This window comes from Rhopalosiphum maidis, chromosome 2 (assembly GCF_003676215.2).
Source record: "Rhopalosiphum maidis isolate BTI-1 chromosome 2, ASM367621v3, whole genome shotgun sequence".
NCBI lineage: Eukaryota > Metazoa > Arthropoda > Insecta > Hemiptera > Aphididae > Rhopalosiphum > Rhopalosiphum maidis.
The window spans coordinates 73,016,219-73,039,546 of NC_040878.1; the positions used below are offsets into that span (position 1 = coordinate 73,016,219).

Sequence of the window (23,328 nt, forward strand, 5' to 3'; positions counted from 1 at the left end):
TATACTAAAAACTTTTCAGATAAATCATAGACACACATATGTATTCATGATTTACGTTTTCAAACTATTTTTGGTTATTATTTTACGTATAAACTTAATTATATTCGTGATTACTTTGTTACAGAAAAATATGTATAAATACAACTACTTGTACATGTATTTATAATAATGTGAAATATTTACATTGTTTGATTCCTACATTTGATAGTAGGTAGTTATATATTTAATATAATAACTATATGCATTGTGTTACACTTACTATATTTAATTTTAAAAATTCACTATAAAATCGTAATTTCAGTCGAGAAACATTTTACGTAATAACAGTATATACAATTCATTAAATGCACTGATGAGTATTGCAAAAAATAAGCATACATAAATCATACTCATATTTTATACATATATATATATATATATATACATATAATTTATATATATTATTATGTTGTCGACTATACTGTCAATAACATTTTTAACTGCGTACTACTTTTTTTTTTACTTTAATATTAATACTTTTAGCCAAAACACTTTAATTTTTTTTTTGCATTTTAAATCTCTAAGGAATAATAGTGAGTAGTGACACTAAAAAAACTCCTAAGGGTTAAAATAAAAATAAAATAAATATGGTTTAATAGTTATCGATTATTTGAATCTCAAATTTTGGATCATTTGATTATTTTAAAAAGTGCACCAATTATACACAATAAATTTAGACTTATTACACCGTCGAATTCATAAAACACAATGCTAATTACTAACTTTTTTTGTATGGTAAATTGGTAAACATAAACGAGAATACATTTTGTACAAAACAAAATATGTTCAAAATCTTTAAGTACTGTTTTAATTTACAAGAACAAAAAACACAAAACGCTAATTAATAATTAATAACAATAAATAAAAAAATTAATACAAATATTAACAGAATAAATGTATTTATTATATTCTTTTCCATATATTTGTATTATAATGTTTACTATAATAATAGAGCCAATAAGTTAGCTTGTAATACATATTTACATAAATTTATAAAGATAGTCATTTGTAATTATTGTACAAAACTGCTGACATTTATACGTCATTTGGGAATAAGACAAATAAGAAGTCAATGGATTTTAATTTAAAATATTTTTGGAGACAATAGATAATTTGAATAGTATTAAAGGTGATTTTACCTTCGTAGTATCTTACAATTAAAGAGGCAATCAAATTCCAGTATCAAATGAAGTCCTTTAAACCTTTAACATAATACCTTCTATTAGTATATAATTTATAGATTTTTCAATTAATTCAAAAGGTTTCCAATTAGACATATTATATATTTTGATTGCCTTCAACTCAAAACAATAAAACTGTTAAATAATTCAAATGAATTAACAAACAGTCAGATATTATTTATTTTTTACCTAAATTAATGTGCAATTATTTATTTTGAACAATTTAACCATTTAGGTATATGTCTTTTAGAATATTTAAAAAACATGATAATAATTCTAAGTGTTAAAATTATTATATTATTAATAAATTTGATTAATTGTTATAATACTTTAAACAAAAATGCAATATGTCATTATTCTATATTTAATTGTTAATAATAATTTTTCACAAACCACAATACCAATTTTGGTTGACTACCAAGACTACTCATTTCCACGACACATTGCGTCAAAGAACACAACATAATTTATTTCCGGCCTAATTTAATGCTAATATAAATATTAAAAATACGTTTATACTGTAATGGACTTGAATCAAAATTTAACAAAGTCTCATATTGTTATTTTTTTATGTCACAATTGGTTAGGTTATTCATTATTCTAGTGTTTTTACTATTTAAACCAGTTTTTCTCAATCGTATTTAAGTTACCACCCCCTTGAGTGGCAATAATTTTTTTAACTCTCCCCTTCCCTATGTGATAATTTTATAATTAAGGGTATAGGAAGAGAGATAGGGAGGGAATTGATGATTTGGAAACTTTAAAAAAAAAAAAAAAAAGATCTAACTCATGTTTTCATTTATGTTTTATATTTTTATTTATAGTAGGTACTAGTTATAAGTAAATTAATTAAATTAATCATTTAAAAAAAAACATAATAATAATATTATCAACTTATATATAATAATAAAATACATTTTTTAGTTTGTTTAAAAAAAATATGGCTATGCTTATTTGTTTTTGTAGATATGATTTTTAATTGTTGCATAAAAAATTATTTTCAGTTAGATGGTTGAACTTGTTGGTTTTTAGCAAGTTTTTTGACATTAGAATTGATATTAATAAAGATCTAATAAAAATAATAATTTTGTCAACAATCAATAATAAGTTATTGTGTATAGCTCAACATAGTACCTACTAATGACTGATAATTGTTAATATGGATGATCAAGTATGTATTATTTTTAGGTTACACCATGTTCAACGTTTTTAGGGTGAAAACTCTCTTCGCCCCCCTTACTACCCAAAACTAGTTCACCGCCCACTGTAGGGAGGGGGGAGGCGTTTTAAATTTTAAACCATTTTTATCAATCAGATTATTACATATTACTGCAATATCTGTTTTTATTATATACCAAAATACACTAATATACATCAAATAGTTACTAACTTTTGTCTACTCGTTTGGTAAGCAATCTACGGTTATTCTCAATTGAATATATTTTTACGTAAATTAAGAATACAAATTAATGAATGCGATCGGCACCAACACGTACTTACTAATGATATTAACATATTAACCCTATTACTCTTAACGGTAATCAGATAATACAATTATGAAACTTTAAAATATTCTGCATTACGATTACAACTTACTTTATTTTTCAGATAAAAGTTATCATTATTTATGCAAATTTAATATAACAATTTCAGTTTGAAACACGATTTGAAAATAAATTAATATATAAAAGACCAATGTGTCATAAACAAAAGCCACTGAAAAAAAAACCATTGGAAATGATTCATATTAAATATTAAACGTGGAATAAAACGAAATTCAAACATAGGTAATTAATATATATTATACCATAATAGTATTAATTATAATTTATTTGATCGTATGTGATTAAATAATATTGTTATATACTTTTTTTATATTATAAATTATCATCCTGTAAGAAAATTATAATTTTAAATAAAACGATATTGAGACGATTAAAATAAGGCCACGATTTATACTACAAACATTGCTATTTTGTTAATTTAATATCTATCCAACTAATCTTAGATAACAATATCATAGTAATAAAATTTATTAGTTACCAGTCTTCAGTAAAATGTTGATATTGTTTTTCCTTTAAAGTCTTACCGTTTATCAAAAACACTGCAGTGTTTTTTTAATTTATAAAATCACAAATATTTGTTTTTGATGGTTTATAGATTTAACAATTTCTCAATAATAATTAACGTATTATAATTTATATTTTCCATTGGTCAATTAAATATTTTCAATTTAATTAATAGGCATTACACCCATGTTTAATAAACATTATTCTGTTAAAATTCATTGTATCGTTGAACAACTCATTAAAATACATTAATTCAAATTGTTTAATATATGGATTATGGGTTGTAAACTTGTAAATGTATTTAAATTACACATAAATGGTCCACGTTGACTGTGACACTAGTCTAAAATACTATTAGAATAAATTCTAACAATACTAGTGAAATGTTTGTAAACCTATTAATATATCACCATTGCAGTAAATCTTTAATATATGCAAATGCAGAATATGCCATTTAATCCACCAACAAATCATACTATAACACCAGTCAATTTAATACCTCAATATTTATTATGTTATAAAAATAATAAATTTATACTATAATATTAGAATTGGGTTAATCAGCTTATTGTTATCCCAATTGTAACAATTATAAATAATTATTTTATTCCTTATAATATCGCATTTTATAACAGAAATTTAACGATATGTTTACTTAGAAATTATGATTAAAAAAAAAACTTATTTTTTGGATCGTCTCTAATAGTATAGTTTCAATTATTAAAGGTTGAAAAAAAATTGTATTATTTGTTTAAATGGCTTAAAGATCACTCTGAATTATTTATATCGTTGAAAGGGATCTGATAATATTCCACAAAAGCACACTACCAATAATACAATGAAAAATAATCGGATATAAAAAAAAAAAAAAAACGCTGACACTGAATCGTAAACATAAATAATCTATATAAGAGCTTTACCTGAATAATAAATGTTTAGTAATGAAAAGTTAGTGTATAGGACGTGTCTTGACGTGCGGTCAAATAAACTTCTTTTTCATTTTTTTTCTTTTTATTTATTTTTCGATCAGAAGAAAGTGCATAGGATACTCGATGAAAACTGAAAATGCCTTCGGCTGTGTTAAATTATTCAAGTCTTTAAAACTTTTTCCGAATTTCAGAAGCTTTCGTTAGAGTTTTCTGAAATTTTAAATATTTTAATAAAACGATTTAATTATACATTATGCTGTAAGAACGTATCTTAAACATGTTGTTTAAATACAAATATTGTAGATAGCTACATATAATTTATATATTATATATATTTATATTTTATATTAGCATTACTGTGCTATGTTTTAGTATCACATAATATTATATTGAATCTTTATTAATAGTTTTTATAATGCATGTTGATAATATAAAATAAATCGAATTATATTCAAAAAAAATAAATGTGTAGACAAATAACATAAAATAAAATCAGATAATTATTTCTCTAAATCAAGTAAACAAATTTTTTATTTTTACCTCTCCCAAAGAATCAATGATTTTATAATCACTATACAATTTAATTTATTGGAATATATTCTATACCATACATAATATGTAACACAGGGTTAACAAAGTACTTTGAATTTTAGAATAATTTTTAACATTATTACAGTACTTACACATATTCAGTTAGAAATTCATATAATACAGGCATATTATATGATGAAAATATGAGTGAATTTCAACTGTACCTACAAAAACAAATATTTTAGTCCCAATACTTATGAATTTAATTATGTAAATAATTACTATCGTTTTATTCTAAACTAATAATATTTTAAAAACACTATAATTAAATAGTTTTATTTTAAAAAATAAAAAAAAAATAATGAAATTTTAATAATACAGTTATCTAATTTATACTTTAATTTTATTCATTATTATTCAAATTAAATAGCGTTCAATAAATATAAATAGGCGAGGAAAAAATATAATATAAAAGAACCAACTAGATATCAGGTTAAAAACTGTAAAGACGTTACTAAAATAAAAAAAATATATACAACAAAACTTTTCTAGGTAGAAAATTAAAGTTTAACTTGTCAAATAACTGGTATCATTTTTGATGAAAAATAGTAAACATGAGAATAATAGTCAACCATACTTCTTCTGGATGATTCAAAGCACGCAACAATGCCCACCCGAATTCCAACGAAAAGGGATCCTGATTAGACCATTAATAATGCAGCCGGATACGTGCCAAAGAATAAGAAAAAAAATATATGGTCGTTTAACCGGTATTTTCAATGTTTTCATTTTTTTTTTCTTTTTACGAGATGGTAAAACGCAGCATAAAAACATTTTTGGAAACTACGGCGTTTCTACGATGAAAATCATATTCAACACGAAAATATTCTTTCGAACTATAAATAAATCTACAAATAATAGTAAAAAATAGTATTATGATGAGATAAAATTAAAGAATTTTTATATTTTAATCGAAAAATTATAACACTGCGATTCGTTATAGTTTCTATTTATTTCATAACTACAATAATTATTTAATTTTTTCATGTATTACCTGTATATAAGAGCTGAAGCTATTGCGAGGATCACTACAACTGAACTAAGGACTATACTGAGTATTGCATAACCAGGCATTGCTAAACAAAAATAAAAAATAATATTATTGCCAATATTTCATATTTATTTAAAATACACTTATACCTTAACCTATATATAGTAAACAAATTACACCATAATTCACCAAAACCCTAAATTATACAATAAATATAATTACGTGTATTATAATATTAATTATTATTAGTAAAAGTAAATATCCTTCTGAATAGTTATCTTAACTAATATTAAAGAGTATACGGTTTGATCGTGAAAAATTAATTTAAAATTAAAATTATTAAATTCATACTATGATAAAATATTTCAACTAATTTTATTCGTTCCTAATAGAAAACGGATAAAACTTGCGAAATCATATTATATTGAAATCCGTATTCAAGTTAGTTGAAAATATATGAACAGAAAAAATCAAATTTCAGATAACATTGAAATTGAAAAGAACCAATATAAAGAGCAAATATATTGGTAAAAGAAGGATATTATAAATCTAAAAATAAAATAAATATATAAAATAATAATAGTTATACTCGTATATAAAGTAAAAGGTAGATGGAACTTTATTTTTGTGTATTTCTTTATAAATGGTTTTAAAGTGAGAAAAGCAGGGAAAATAATAAAAACATAAAAAAATATCACGAATGTTTCGTGCTGATGTGAAATTGGAACAGTAAAAACTATAAACATCATATTAAGTAAAATATAGCGAAAACCATTATAAGTTATGTCGATACTGGCGAATGGTGATTTTCTTGAATGTAAAGATAACACACGTTCCGTTATTCTCATATGAGAAATCCCTCAGAGAGACTTAAAGTAGAAATGAAAGTCATTACTTTTGCAAAGAGAATTGTCAAATCCACAGCTCGGTATATCCGGTGGTGGGCTTGTTCTGCCACCGGCCCAATGGATGCTCATGCCCGGCACGTATTCTAACGATTGATTTTTTCCAATATAGTTTGCCACTATCTGCCAAAAAAAATATAAAAAAGCAAAACATTAATGATTATTCAATTACAACGACAAAGAATAAATTTAAATATTATTCTCTCAAAAATCAATAATTTGTAAACAACTTATTAAATGTGTGTATTGAAATTGATCCACATTACCTATATAATTTATTATAATAATGACAACCGAGATAATATTAAAAATAAAACACAGTTGTTTTTATGCATTTCACCTGATGACTTATCATGAGACATTGTTCTGAGTATGTCAAGTTTTCGGATTTTAGTCATGAATTTCATTTGTCGAATAAAAACAAATTGATTGACTCAACGATCCGTTGTTCAACCAACATCGAGTTTTGATTTTATAAATGGATTTATTTTTTATGTTTTTTATTACACATGATATTTATAAAAGAAACACAATTTGAATACGATTATCCGTTTAGTAATTTATAAATAAAACATAGGAAATGCATTATCGTGGTGACAAATTTAAATTCTTTTGATTTTATCGTTACGGTTAATGCACCAAATTACTATAAAACAGTAAAATATACATTTATTTTCTTTTATAATTTTCGCGTTGTTAATCTTGTTATGGTTTTTAATAAATACGAAACAATTTTTTTTTTTTGTTTATGATTTCGAATTTTTTAGTAAATCTGAGTTTACCTGAAAAATAGATAAAAATTCCAAAAATCTTTACTTATTAATTTTAAAAATAGGATTTCAGATTTTTTTTAATAGTTAGTAATTTTTTTTTTTTTTTGTACATCTAGTTATCAAATTATTGAATAATGTAATTTAAGATGATTCCATACAATACTGCCAGTGAACGATACAATATCGTATCTCCAGAGTGGAGAGCCTAACAATTATTAAACTTTTTTATTGAGATCGTTCACAATGCAATCATTTTTACAATCTTGTCATATACAAACAATCTATATTATTGTGTTCAAAGTGTACCGTTTAAGGTTGAATTCTATTCATACAGATACAATCATTTCAGCAAACACGTTCAATATTTATTTCTATATTTGATTCCTGAGCGGTTTGAGCAAAATAAACAATAGAAATTAATATAATATCACTCTATATATTTTCATTAGCATTCTTTCGCTGTATATATTATTGATACACCACTTGGAATTTGGATTATACCAAGTAAAATTGTATTGTTCATAAAAAAAAACATAATATTTTAAAAATTAAATTAAATATTCAAACTATAGCGTCAAAACAATTGGGATCACGATCTCAACACTGCGTATACTCGAAATAAATAATATTGTTATAATAATTTAAGATAATGTATATTTAATTTGATTTTAATTCAGTTTTGTCACATTTAATGAGGAACGCGTTTGTCAATTAAATATATATTGTAGGTACAACTACGTACATCATGGTATAGTATTATATATATTTTTTTTTCTAAACATAGCGAACTTTATATAAAATGCACTAACTACTAAAAACAAAATGAACTTTGTTTATCTAATGGCAATAACAATTATATTATTATTATTGTCATTGTTGTATGTTTATTATTTTTGTTGGTTTTGGCTGGCAATTTTGATAAGTCGTGTCAAAAGGTGGCACGCGTTACGCCGTTACTTCCAGAGAATTGTTCGCTACCCGAGCCAAAAACAAAGGGAATAGTTTGGGGGGTTGTTAGAATATTATTAGTCGAGTCGCCCTTGTTTGGTACTCGAAGCCAATAAGACAAATGTATAAACCCTATTAAAATGCGTTTTAAAATAAATTTTTTTTGATTTTAATTTTAAATATATTATTCCAATTGAAGGTTTTTAATCGCAATATCATGCATACGACGTAAATGGTACTGAGTCACGTGTTGTAGGTGCTGCATCGTATAAGCATACTTTTATTAATACGTAGTCTGTTCAACAGACATACATTTTCCTGGGGACATATATTTTTGTTTTTTTTATTGTATATTTGAATCCATACCTGAAACCCGTTTTTTAACAAAATCTTTCATGTATTTTTTTGTCAGTTATATACAATAAATCATTAAACATTCGTGCCTAATCCCTATACCTCAACACAGACACTCGAATTTGCCTAGTTTTATATTGAAATACGAACTTAAAATGGTATGAAAAATATTTTTCTGAAATTGGTTCATACACCCATATTAAAACTAATTTATGAATTTATACCAACATTACAATTTCACTTTATAACAATATTATTATTACTTTTCTTGCCCGTAGTTATACAATACTAAAATAAAATAATTAAATGATAAGTAATAAAAAACTAAAACTAAACACACAAGTAGTCTTTAAACATTTTAAAGCATCGATATAACTCATATTATTATCACTATAAATGAAATTTGTCAATAAAAATAAACAATAACATGATAGTTTGTACAATTTTATGTTTATTATAAATAAACTAACACTAAAAATGCGTTTATCATACAATTGTGTACTTTTACGCATACCCACGTGAATAGAAATCGTGAAATCGTGTAATGCATTGGTGTACTGACTACGCATCCATCGCGTCGTTACCGGACGATAAACGCTGCAATAATATTATATTAGAGGTAAAACAATTTTGTTTTTGTGTTTTTTTTTTGTTTTTTTTTTTTTTTTCAACACGATTTAAAAACAATTCATCGTTGTTTCCGATACCGACGGGTGGGAGATAAATCGTAAAAAAATTTCGTCGTACACACGTTTATTTATCGTGATAATCATCAACATCGTCGTCGTGGTTGTCGTAGTTATACTGACAGACAACTATGCGTATTGTGCGGCGGTAGAGTAGGTAGATACTTATTATTATTTCCTAGAATTTGACACTGTTTGTCGTCTGACGACGCGAGCACGTCGATCGGAAACGTACGACACATCAAATGTTTCGTCGATTTCATCGAAAATACGCATCGTCGTATTAATAATAATGTACCTGTACGATATTGCTGCATTGTCTCTGCGTGTTCGTGTCACCAACGTAGTCCTACAATATAGCGATGTTATTATATGGTATAATAATATTGTTATATTCGTGTGGCTGTTCAAACACGGCGGATCATCCGTTTCGCGTAAATACGAAGTGATGTTATATAGTTACGACGAACGAATAAAACGATGTAAAGCGGCAGAATAACTATAGGTACCTATGGACCGTGACAACATTTACGATATAATATGAATGCGCAACACGTTTGATTATATTTTCGTATACGTATGGGAATAATTTAACATATTATGACGTTAATATAGTGACGTAGTAACTAGAACAATTTTTAAGGCAAAGGGTCCAATGCACTTTCTTATTTTTTGAACAAAACGATAAATGTATTGATTTTACGATAGGTGTATTATTTTTTATTACTTTTGTTATTATGTGCATCATCGCTTTCTAGGGCTAGTAAAAACTTATAAAATTATTAATTATTTTCAATAATAATCGAGAAAAACAAAAAACAAATATTTAATAGAATACATTTAATATTTTATTCAGTCAAATATTTATTTTTAACGTTATAATATCAATGATATAGCCTCCGTCCATATCCTCTCCGATCTGTTCTACCCATTAACTATGATTAAATCCATGCACTCATAAACAAGAAAGATTATTATTATTATAATAATATGAGTATATGACTATATGTACATTGTATACCGTTACTTTAAGATAATAATAAAGAATTAATATCTAATACATTATACAGTCAGTGGAGAACTAGAGGAGATGGACTCTGGTGTAATATTGATTACTTAAGTGCAAATTTGTTTAAAAAATATAATAAATTAAAATTGTTTTTATTTCATCAACCTAGGAAACTTAATAAATAATTATTATTAAGGATTATCATAATTTATAATAATAATACTTGAATGCTCATAAGAAAATTCTGATTTCCCCACTGATAAAATAGGTGGTGCATCATTTGTAGACACGACATTTCAGAGTTTAAACGGTATTGTGAACATTTTAAGTGGGCCAATATTTACACCACCGACCCATCGATTAAATAGTTGGGACAAAAAAAAATGAATTATTAAAAATAAAAACGAATTTAAAAGAATTATAAATGTACCAGAACTTAAATTTTGTGATCAGTATATTGGTACTTATTATAATATTATGTCAAGAGGACACTACACCCGTTTGTGTTGGTTTGGTCTTACAAATGTACGATATAGAAAATTCCCATTCAGTAGAATCGCTTTTGTGTCGTTAGAATTATAATACCTATTATAGAGTGAACTAACCTATAATCAAATTTAAAAATTCTTTTTTATTTCTCGTTCATTATATTAATTTTTAATTGAGTTGTGAGTATGTAAAACACTAATATAAAAAAAAATTCTCATAACTCCCTTAGAAATTATCATAAAAACCCGACGAGAAATACCGCAGGTAGTACAACGTTTGGTCTCCATACACCACCCTTCCGCTTAACGGTACACCAGAACACTAATCTGACGATGTACCTACTATGTGAACACGCGGCGACCGATGCGATACTGATTATTATATAACCATAGGTTATACGCGTTTGGGGGTGTTTTTCGTTCGCAGCGAAATATATTTCGGCCGCCGTAAAATTGAAAACACTTCTCTTGTATAAAGCCATTGCTTTCGGCAAGAATATAAATGTAATTTAATGGAACTCTGCTGTGAAAATATCGGCTTAACTTTTTCACCCTTCTCGGCACTAAGTAATTATATATGTATATGTATTTAGACGCCTGCAGACACCGTTCTGACTTTCCTTTTATATTTCATAATAATATTATTTTTTTTTTTTTCAAACACTGCTTGTTTCGTCTTGCGCGTCACCTATGCGTATAATACAAATCCGCTACTGCCGCCGTTATCGTTGGAAACGCATTTATCGACATTATGTTTAAGCCACAGAGTATGCCGAGAAATCTTAGTCGTTTACTTATTGGCTATCTTTTCGATTCTGAACAGCCCTAATTTTACATTCATTCCGCATTTTAGTTATACAAGACATTACAAAACTCCTTGATGTGTACAGAAGAAGCCTTTCATCGTATAGAAAACAAATATACGACACAGCACTATTTTATCCATATCATATGCATAAAACGTAAATTTGGTAAACAGAATATTGCCATACTGTTTGAAGAAAAAAATGAACTGCGACGTTCTTACACAGTAATTTATCAAAAACGTCGATGGTTCTCGGTTCTCATTACGTGTTTTTTCTTATTTTATATTTTTTCCAGTCTACACACGAAATTTATTTTTAGATTGCTGTGTACTGTTTACATTTTAAAATTGATTTTTGGTGAATTACTTTTTCATTATTAATCTAAAACAAGACGTTCCTTGATTAAAAAATACATTCGTGCAATTTGATTCAACTCTTTGATGAACTTTAAAGATATAATTTCGAATAATAATTTATTTGTTGTAATTTTTCTTAGAACGTGGTATGAGATGAGTTGTGTGAGATGTTTTTCCACGCATATATTCGGGATTATTTTCGTTAATGAAAAAACTAATATATCTTAGAGTTAATTAATGACCATAAAACAATAAGTTGGATCGTTTGGTACAAATATTCCGTGTGTTTTGTCGTATAGTTTTTGTGCGGTTTAATATCGGGTTATAATAACATGACAGTTCCAATAGTTATTATGTTTAGATTTGAAGTCCATGACGGTAGGCTAAATTATTTACACTAATATATGATTTATGATAATCAGCGATATGCAAATATTATGATGAGTGGGTGGTTGACGGGTTATTAATGTTTGGTGACATAGTCGCAAGTAGACTAATATTTTTGTGGGTGCACAAAAAATGAAGAGCTCACAAACCCGCGCGGTCTTTATAGTCTTCACATTATGTTTATAATAACAATATTATTTGAAATATATGTATGTATTTTATTTTAATATTGGCAATATAATTACAGGTTAACAAAATAAAACGATCAAAACTATTGTAACATGATTTTTCATGAATGCAAATTATATTTATTTAAAATTTGTTCACTTTTCAAACTATTTGTTATGTAAATCCCATTGTGTATTTAGCATAATAACTAGAGACATGATTGGTATTTATTTTTCTTAATATACAGTATTACAGTACAAAATATTTTTATTGATGATAATAATATTTTCTTGAAAACTGTTAAATTTTAATACAAAATTGTTTTATTTATAGCGTGCGTATTTTAAATTTGGGGGTGTGAAAATTCTCTGTACACTTCCTAAGTTTTACTTATGTTTGATGCTTAACTTGATTTTCATGCTAACTATTAAAACTATACCCCTCATAGCACATACTTGCGTGTGGCTCGATCAACACCGTGTATTTTATAATCATAAATTTAAATTTTATTTCCGTTTGATAAGTTACTTTCTGGTATAGAAGCATGTCTATACTGTGATGATTAAATGTGCTCATAAAGTATTTCTAATATTTTTATTTGTTTTAATTTTTTGACAATTCAATTTAATAAAAGTTTAATTTAACTTAATTTTTTTTTTTAATTATTAATCATGGTTTTTCTAATTAAAGCATTTGATAACAGTATATTTTGTGACACATTATTGAGTGAGTTAAATTGGTATGTTAGTTACAAAGTATTTTGGTTATTGACTAATTGTTATACAATTAAAATAGTATTATTATTATAGTCATTATTTAACTTAATACTATCTGTAATTGATTAAATATATTAATACCTAATTAAACATAACCACCCTAATTGTTTTACTAAAAATTTTGTATTTTTACAGCTTTTTATAATTCATAGTTACTAGGCTATGTAGTCTACTTATAATTCTGACAATTCTTATATAATAATAAAAAAAATCCATAAACTATTTTTTTTGCATTACAATGTATTGGTATGTTTACTATATAATTTTTCCAGGACTTCATCTTTTTCCTTTTATAATCATCTATAATTGCGTTCCTTGTTGGTTCATAAATCTTTCTTAATACGAGTACCTTCTTTTCAAAGAATAATAATTTGTTTTTATCAGTATTAATTAATTGACCATGTCCCACAATCCTACACGACAATTGGTCTTATAAAGCTAGATTAATATGTGTAGTTTTTCTTTAGTTTTCCACGGTAACATTTTGTAACTAAATATTTTATTTATTGCAAAGTATGCACGGTTAGTTTTATTTGTACTCTGCCGTACTGCCGTAATTTTTAGCCCTTTTTACTCGATAATATCTTCTATTTTCTCAAACACAAAATTCTCAATTTTCACGTGTGTTGTATCTTCCAAATTACATGACATCAATTTAATAGTTAGCATAAAACTAAATTTACTAATAAAAAAAAAAACGAATAGAATACGCTATAAAATATTTTTTACGAAAAAAAATAAACAAAATTAATAATGGTAGTAAAATGTTATATTTTCTATGTACCTAACCATAAAATTTACCCGGAAACTAGGAATTACAGCACGTACACATTTTTCCTGGTAAAAATAACCATTTTTACCATAATATAATATATAATACGAGTAGTGCTAATTTTATCTTATATTATTATCGTTAAAATCGAGTGTACTATAAGTATACCACTATCTGTACGCTTAAGATAAATTTTATTTACTAAAGTACTTGAAAACCCCTTTATTAAAAATGGTAAGTATTATAGGTACAGAAACTATAAATAATTTATTATATTCGCTATTTCAATTATTAAAATTTAAAATTTGTATTATTTTTAAAAATGTATATAATACATAACTTATTTTTCTGAAAAAATTACATAATATACGTCATTATGAATTTGATGTATTTTAACTAAATTTCATCGATTTAAAATTAAATAACGTGATCCATGATTCGTGAAGATGTATAATTTATGTTGTAAATAAAACTACATGATATGAACATTTTTTTCTTGTTTAAATTTATAAATATTTTTAAATCTAAAAACAAATAAAGAATTTCATAACATTAATAATGTTTTTGCTTATAATAATAAACACTACAATGAATGTTAAGTAAAAACAAAGAACTTTTATTAAAATAAATAACGTAAATTGATGTTCAAACATATTTTTAATTACCCGTTTATAATTTTATATAAGATCTTTTAAATATTTTTAGAAATACATTATAGACAATATTTAAATATTTAGTTTTCTAAAATTATCTTTTCGCATTTTTCAACCACTATTGATTCTATCACTCTAAGAATATACATAACTCATCTCAAAGTTCAAAAATTCTTTTTAGTTTTTAAAACTAGTGTAAAAATTAAAGACATATTTCATATTTATTAATACTAAAGTAAAAGAATTTTATTAAACACGAAAACCACTGCTTAAAAACATTTCAATTTATTTTCAAAGTGTGCCAAAACTTGTTATTAGTTACAAAATTAAAATTTTAATTTTAAATTAAGTAATTTAATTCAATAATAAAAAATAACAAAAAAAAGGAATATTTTTCTTCAGTTTTCTGGAATTAAAGTTTGCTTTAACTTAAAAACACAAATCTATGTTAAATTTAATTTTTTAATCTTTTTTTTTTTTTAACGAACTTTAAATTAAAAATGACGCTTTAGTTTTTAAACTCTATACTGAAATATTGTTTAATATACTGCCTATATAATATAGAAATATAATTTTTATATTCGTGATATTTTTAGATGCTATTTCGAGAAAGGTTGTAGGAAATTAGCAACCTAATTTTGAAATTATAATTATTATGTCATTCTATCCATTTTACGAATAACAAAAAAAAAATGAAAAATTCAACTGTATATTTTACACAACACATAAATAAAACCAATTAAACCATACGCATTTATCTAAATTTTATTTTATCATTTTATCACTTAAATAACCGTTCATCCCAAATTTAAATTTTGAAGTTGTGAATTTCGTAAAGTATTTAGTAAGTAATTACCTTGCAATTCAAAAAGTACTTAGAATCTTTACAATTTAATAAAATAGTATAAATTTATATTTGTCGTGGCATTTTACAATATTAATAGCTATATTATTCGGTAAATACCTCTAAATGATAGATAAGGTCCTATGGATGGTGTTTTCGATGTAATGTAAGTGATCTATTATTACTAAACGTAAAGCAAAACACACGAATATTGTAGATTGTCATATGTTTTAACAGTAACGAGATAATATTAATTTGTAATTTGGTTTTTCACACACACACGCGCGCGTCACGCCCTATAATACTGATTTATAGTCTAAACTTTAAACTGATTAGAGTAACTGATTAATTATTGTATTTTTTTTTTCCAAAAATAAATTTATTCCTAATAACATATAGGTAGTTACCATAATACGATATTTTACGACATATTATTTAAAACCTAAAGAGACATAATATCTAGTAATTCACAGTTCCTAATAGTATCGTAGCAATGTGGTTTTTACACCGTTAAAATGATTAGTAATCTACACGAAACGGCTTTGACTTTAATGAACGTACGATAAATAATATACGGAAATCACTCTTCAGTAGTAAATATGATAAATCCAAATTGGCGAAAATGTAACACGGATGAATGATTATTTCAAGCACATACTTATCATTGCGGACAATAGAACTCACATTGGACAGTTGACGGATGTACAAGTACACACGAAACAAAACCAAAGTAGGAAATACGTACCTAACCTACATATTTCATATTATCAAACCTACTCGCACAACACAAGGCGAGATCTATGATATTCGGTACTGTGTTAATAGTATCCAACAACTAATTCAATTTTTTTTTTTTTATGATGACTTTAGAACACAATGCATTATAACAAGTAACAAAATATACACCCATTTCAATTATTTACGACGAAAAACAAATAAACAAATATCGAGGATTGAGATATTTTGATGTGACATGACAATATGACATCGTCGCCGTCAGCAAGTAATGAAATACGACAAGAAGGAAAAGAACTGGAAATGATATTATAATGTGTCAGATACAATACCGAAGGGTATTTGCCGTATACATTTTGTAATAATATTTATTAAAATTTACATAAATATCGAATTACTTGTACAAAACTCATATACAAAATGTATTAATCATTCTTCGATATATGAAATAACATTTATTTTAGTATTTCCTACCGTATTTTTAAGGATAAAATTAATTAATACAATTGCTTAAGGTGTCATGTATGTTAAAGGTTCAGCTACTTCATTTTAATTAAAAATAATTTAATACCAACTGTAATGGAACCTAGCTCCCAATATGGCCAATGGAGCATAAAGGTTCATCAGATATACACAGGATACCAAAGTCATTGTGTAATTTAATTATGAACTTCTTGAGATTTTTAGCTTTATATTAAATTCCCAATCATTTCTAGCCATCGAATCATTTTTAATCTATATTTATTGAAAATAAACTAAACAGATGTCAATAAATAACTCAAAAAAATCAACAAATTATGAATTTTTCTACCGTATATAGAAAATATAATTTTCCACATTTTATGAAACTGTTAATTAGCCAATGTAGTTTTGTGTATTGTGAGTTAAATCAGAAAAACAAAATTGATTTTGTCAATTCGAAAATTGTATTAGTGTAAAAAATCTCAGTTATAACTATAATTTTTTTTTTTTGTTTGTTTGTTTTTTCTGATTATAATATTAGAAATATTTTACTTTAGAAACTCCACGTCACATCTATAGTAAACATTTTTTCTAGTCCCTATAATTTTTTACCCCCCCACCGAGAATCTTAAGTACTTATATAGCACCATATAGCACCCTATGGTCGAAATAATAACAGGCTATAAATCGATGTACCTTGAATTCGTGTGTCGTTGGGTCCATGTCGAGCAGTGAATAGTCGGCGATCCGGTCGCCGTTCGCGTCGATATTGACGTCGCCGGTGATCCCCGTAAACGTCCTGTTCCACATGGCTTTGACGATGGCCGTCCCGTCGGACTGATTGCCGCCCCTCGCCAGTGTCTCGTTAAGCGCCAGCCCATACAGCAACACCGCATCGTAGAACGCTGTCACGAACGTGGACACGGATTCGTTGCCAAATGTGAAGTTATATTTCTCTTCGGCCACGCGTTTTACCTAAACAAAAAAAAAAAATAAAACAATAATTTAGAAGTCTTCGTTATTATTTTTGATAATTATTGAAAAGTCCAATGATAACGAATTATTATAAAATGTCGTATAACACACGAATAGATCGATGATCGATATTACGTCGTAAACGCATAAAGTCAAATCATTTCAATTTTCAATACGAATTTACATTGTATTAAAGAGAAGTAAATGCCGCGTCGACAGATAGCGTCTCAGCCGTTTATATTATACTATATTATAATGTAAGTACACAACTCCGGGGAACGAGTAAGAATGTATTCAATATACAGTACGTAAACTTTACGTCATCGTCGTATTATAAATTGAAAGACGAGTGTCTTCCCGGAATATGTATTATTCCTGTACAACTTCGACAAGTTTTATATTATTTAATAATAATGTTATGATGTTGTTTTTAAAGTTATTATATAAATAAATTATTTTGTTCAAAGAATTTTAACACGTATTTATTAATTAAACTTATTAACACATTAATTGAGGTACATAATTTTTCGAGCTGGGAATATATTTATATGTATTTGTGGTGTATTTTAAGGTGATATTTTTATTAATTATTATTCTTCTATTGCTTAAGCACGTCTCTATACCAGTTATATTATATTATGTTGTTTTTATATAATTCTTCTTCTCTTTCTGTAAAAAAAAAAAAAAACATTTATTCACAGAGTTATTTTTGTGTTTGAATATATGACCAATGTAATTATTATAGAGTGAAATAAATTGAATAACCTATGTCAACAATGAATAATAAGTTGAATAGGTACAATGGAATTCTTTTGAATAGATTGTTTAGTACAAAGTAAACCCTAGTATTGTGCAAAGGATAAATATAAACCCAATTACATCACCACAAGTAAGGTCCTCAAAGTATTTACAATTAACATGGCTTGTTAGACAAAAGTCCCGGAGACTATGTATACTATACAATTACCCAACAATTATAAGGTGCCTATTATAGATAACATTATTTTTCATCCTTTAAAATGTGTTTTTGAGAATAGCTACCATTTCACACTAACATTGATGTTTAAACTAACTATTATTTGTTTTTAATATCCACTAATATAATTATCTGGGTATTGTCAAAGGAATTTGTTTTATAGTAATGGTATATATGTTTCATTGTCCCCGTTATCATATTATACAAATAAATAATTGTGCTATGTTTAGGTACGTATTATACAAATATTCAATAACGTATAATCATTAATCATACATTAAAACTAAACAAATAATGTAGGTATACAAAACGCATATATCACAATACAAAACGTACGTAAAAACGAATATCTATTTTTTTGTTTTTGCATATTTTTATGATAATTTGTCATGGACAATTTATACAAATGTTAGCTCGCAATGTTTATGTACACCTAAACAACAACCTGAATTCCAAGTCGGTAAAAATCAACGGAAAATATTCAAAGATTAACTATCTAATAAATATATTATGAAATAAAAAATAAACCGTTTAATCCGATACGTGAGCAATGGGGACTTAGTAAGGACGTTGTAATGAATGAGGGTAGAAAAATAAATAAAACTGAAGCTTTTCTCACATTCAACACCTAATAAGTTTGTAAATAATATATGGATTCGAGAGCATGCGTGTATATACACTGAACAGGAATTAGTTCTTTCGGAATGAACTCACCGTTGATAAACCTACACCGCCTCGTAATTTGAATTATATGATAATTTGTTTAGTATTATGAAATATATATTAAGGTCTTTATTTATATATATATATAATGATATTACTCCCTAACATTTTTATATTTTAAATTATTCATTTCACCTTTTCACATTATGATTTAAAAAATATTTTAGCTTAATTAAAGATAATATTATGACATATTTATTTCATCATATCATCCGGAAATGCAAATCATATTCGTTATATTTATCATATTTTTTTCTCATCATATTCTTTACTAGCTTGTATTATAATATTATGAATTTATAACTCTATACGTTTGATGAAGTCTAGTAGGTAACGAAATAGTAATGTTCAAGCACTCAAGCATATATTTGATAGGTGCCTGATTTAAACAATAGTATTCACGTATTAAAAACGATTATATTTAAGAAATATAATGATAAAAAATATGTATGAAACCCAAAAAATTAACAAAATATGTAAATAAGTCATAAGCATTATACATTAACGTTTAATAAGTGTAGGTTATTAATAGTTTTATATAAAAATATAAAATCTTGGTATAATAATTTATTGATATTTAACTCTTGGAAAAATTAATAAATTTGTTTCAGTTATAAATTAAAATAATATTGTAATATCATCATATTGTAATATTTTATTAATGGTATGCATGCGAATAATTATTTAATTCTGATATTATTCATTTGCATATTTTTTAATTATTTATGTAGATTATATTTTAGTAAAATGAATACCTACCTACATATTAATTATATTAATGTTTCAAAATCAGTAGTTGTAACTTGTAGATATTGGATTTTTTTTATTCACGAATTTGCTTTTACAAAAATATATGAACTAATCCAAATCTTTTATTTTCAAATGAAAACAAATAGTTTTATTGTAAATTGTGAAATAGATCGTTTGTTAAATTATCGTTGTATACCAAAATCTAAACTAATAATTTCTGAACTATGAAAATGTATATAGTAAATATACAAAGGTGTAGTACAGTTTTAATATTTAGTCTTGTATTTATTATATTTAGACAATTTTTGCGAATTATATAAGGTCAGTATAAATATAATTTTCAAATTATTCTTTATCAATTGTCCCCCATATTTTTGAAAGCTATTACCATGGACTATGATTATTATTCTTAGTATATAGAGTTTAATAATTAACTGATTATCTGTTCAATTTTTGATTCATATACTTTAACACTTAACGTATAGTTTTCATTTGAATAACTATGAAGTTTGTTTCGTAGCCCATAGGACACTTTTGAAACGGTATAACAAATCTAAATTAATGGAAATATGGTCTATAAGTTTACCTAAAACTTCAAAAATAAGAATCAAAATACATATATTACTTAAAAAAAAATAAAAGTAAACATTCCTAATGAATCACCCTGTACATAATAATTTTCGTATGATTATGAATATTTTTGATATTCCGGATGATATATACGACCATTGTTTCGGGTCACATAAGTCATTTTACAAAACAAAATGCCCGTCTAACCTAACGCACATGACCTAGCGGAGCCATAGCGAATTGTCGCAATAAGGTAAACTGATTTATTTATGACCAACCCAAATACACAAATATATAAAACTGTGTTTTAAATGTAAAATACAAATAATACAAAAAATCCATCATGCATCAAATAATGTCAGTAGAATAAAAATTGAAATGATTTTTTTTTTTGTTCTCGTCGCTTTTTTTTACTTACCTCGACGGAAAAGTTGCGATACGCCTCGTTGTTGGGCGTACGTGCCGTCACCGTAAGCAGTGCGCTGTACGCCTTTTTTGCCCGTTCGTTCCGCTCCGCTGTGTCGTTGCCCACGTACCATGGTGTTAAGGATCCGTTGTTCAGACTGCGAAGAGAGCACACAAAAATTAACAACAAAAAAAAATAAATAAATAAATAATAAAAAATAACAAACATTTTACACAAAAGTATGCGGATGTTCTCTTGGCTTTTACGCTGAGTGATAAAAAGACCATTTGAAGTAGCTTAACACGGGCCTTCGCCAGACGCACATTCACGACAATTACAGACCATTAAGAATACTCTTAATATACCTACTATACGTATATACTATATATATATACAATATTATATACATAACATAAATTTTGTGTACATAAATATTATACATAATATATATATATATATATATATATATATATATAAATATATAAACGCGTGGTGTTAGAGACGAGGAACAGATGCAGTGGCTGATGTAACTCATCGCACACCTACATCGTTCTCTCGACGAGATAATTTTCGCAACGACTTTTCTCTCACTTTACGCTACACTAAAATAATATCCATAATGTTCATAACAATATTATAGTAATGAATATTTAATAGATTTTTATTTATGTTATTATAATATTGTATACCTATCACAGTTCAGTTATTAACTTTAAACGTGTATATTATTTATAATATTGTAACAAAATTCACTTGATAATATAATTATATTATATTCTTCTATCAAGAGCCACGCAAAGAATAACTTCATTTATTTTATAATATAATTATATCTGATATTAACGAAGTATTTTACATCGAGAAACAGTTACAAATTCGATTATTATATAAATGAAACTGAAATCGAAATATTGATGCTTGAAAATTATTAAAACCCGTAATGAGCATTATTTATTTTCAAAAATTAAATTTCAATCTCGTAGCATATACTTAAAGCATGAATACTAAAAATTGAAGTGACTTTTGATAAAATTTCATTAAATTAAATGTGGAAAAAAAAGGTTCTTCAAAATCCAATGTCATAGTCCATAGACCTTAGTTATATTGAACTATATTTGTCCCCGTATACCCATCATAAAACATACATATACTATTAAATTTAAATGGAAAAAAAAGAAGCTTTGACATTGCATTATATACTTTAGGGAAAACTCGTGGAATGTTCATTTTAGGGTGGTAATACAAGCTGCTTTAAAGTAATACGATAAAGCCTTTCTCGTCCTTCAAACACTGTAACATACGACGTGTGAAATATCAATACGGAACTCTCGACAAAAAAAAAAATGAAAATCCCGTAAATGTCAATTTAAATAATTTTACGAATGATATATTATCATAACATGTTTAGAAGTACCTTTTCAGCTAATAGAAAAAAAAGTACCTCACCCAGAATATTTTTATCAAACAAATTAATTTGCATAAACCGTATAATATTTAGTACCTATTTTACTATATAAACTGTAAAAAAAAACGCAATATATTTCTGTGTTAGTTTATTGTAAATTATTAAAAAGATAACAAAATAGTTTCAAATATACGCGAATTGACAAAGACGCACGAGGTTTAAATAATAATATAATAACGGAAAACGACTGTCATACTCGTACAAGCAATTTACAAATAAATGCAGGAACATTATGGTTATAAAAATAAAAATAAATTTATTTTTTTTTTCGTTTATACGGCCAAATTAGCTTAATTGGTATGGTCTACGTATACTATTCGGTATCATATAATAAAATATACATTGACTGCGGGCTTGAGTTTTAATGAGATTTTCGTTATTCGCGTTTTTGGGCAATATAGGCGGAGTAACTTACAGTACCTAGTATACACATGCGTTTAAATTATTGTTTCACCGTGTTGTTAAACCCACGACCGACATACGACGGTCAAGTTAAAATGTGGGTCCCAATTATTTCACTCCATTTTTTTTCTGCTCCCGT

General features: G+C 26.0%; 1 protein-coding gene across 1 annotated transcript in view; it reads right to left on the reverse strand.

Annotated features, from left to right (window-relative positions):
• The window catches only part of LOC113555129 (atrial natriuretic peptide receptor 1), a 275,973-nt gene that overhangs the window by 149,963 nt on the left and 102,682 nt on the right, over nt 1-23,328 (reverse strand). Inside the window, exons 5-8 of the mRNA XM_026959465.1 lie at nt 21,335-21,479; nt 17,619-17,897; nt 6,696-6,828; nt 5,804-5,885 (exon numbers count right to left, since the gene is read on the reverse strand). Coding sequence (XP_026815266.1) covers nt 5,804-5,885; nt 6,696-6,828; nt 17,619-17,897; nt 21,335-21,479 — 639 coding nt within the window. The remainder of the gene's footprint in view (nt 1-5,803; nt 5,886-6,695; nt 6,829-17,618; nt 17,898-21,334; nt 21,480-23,328) is intronic.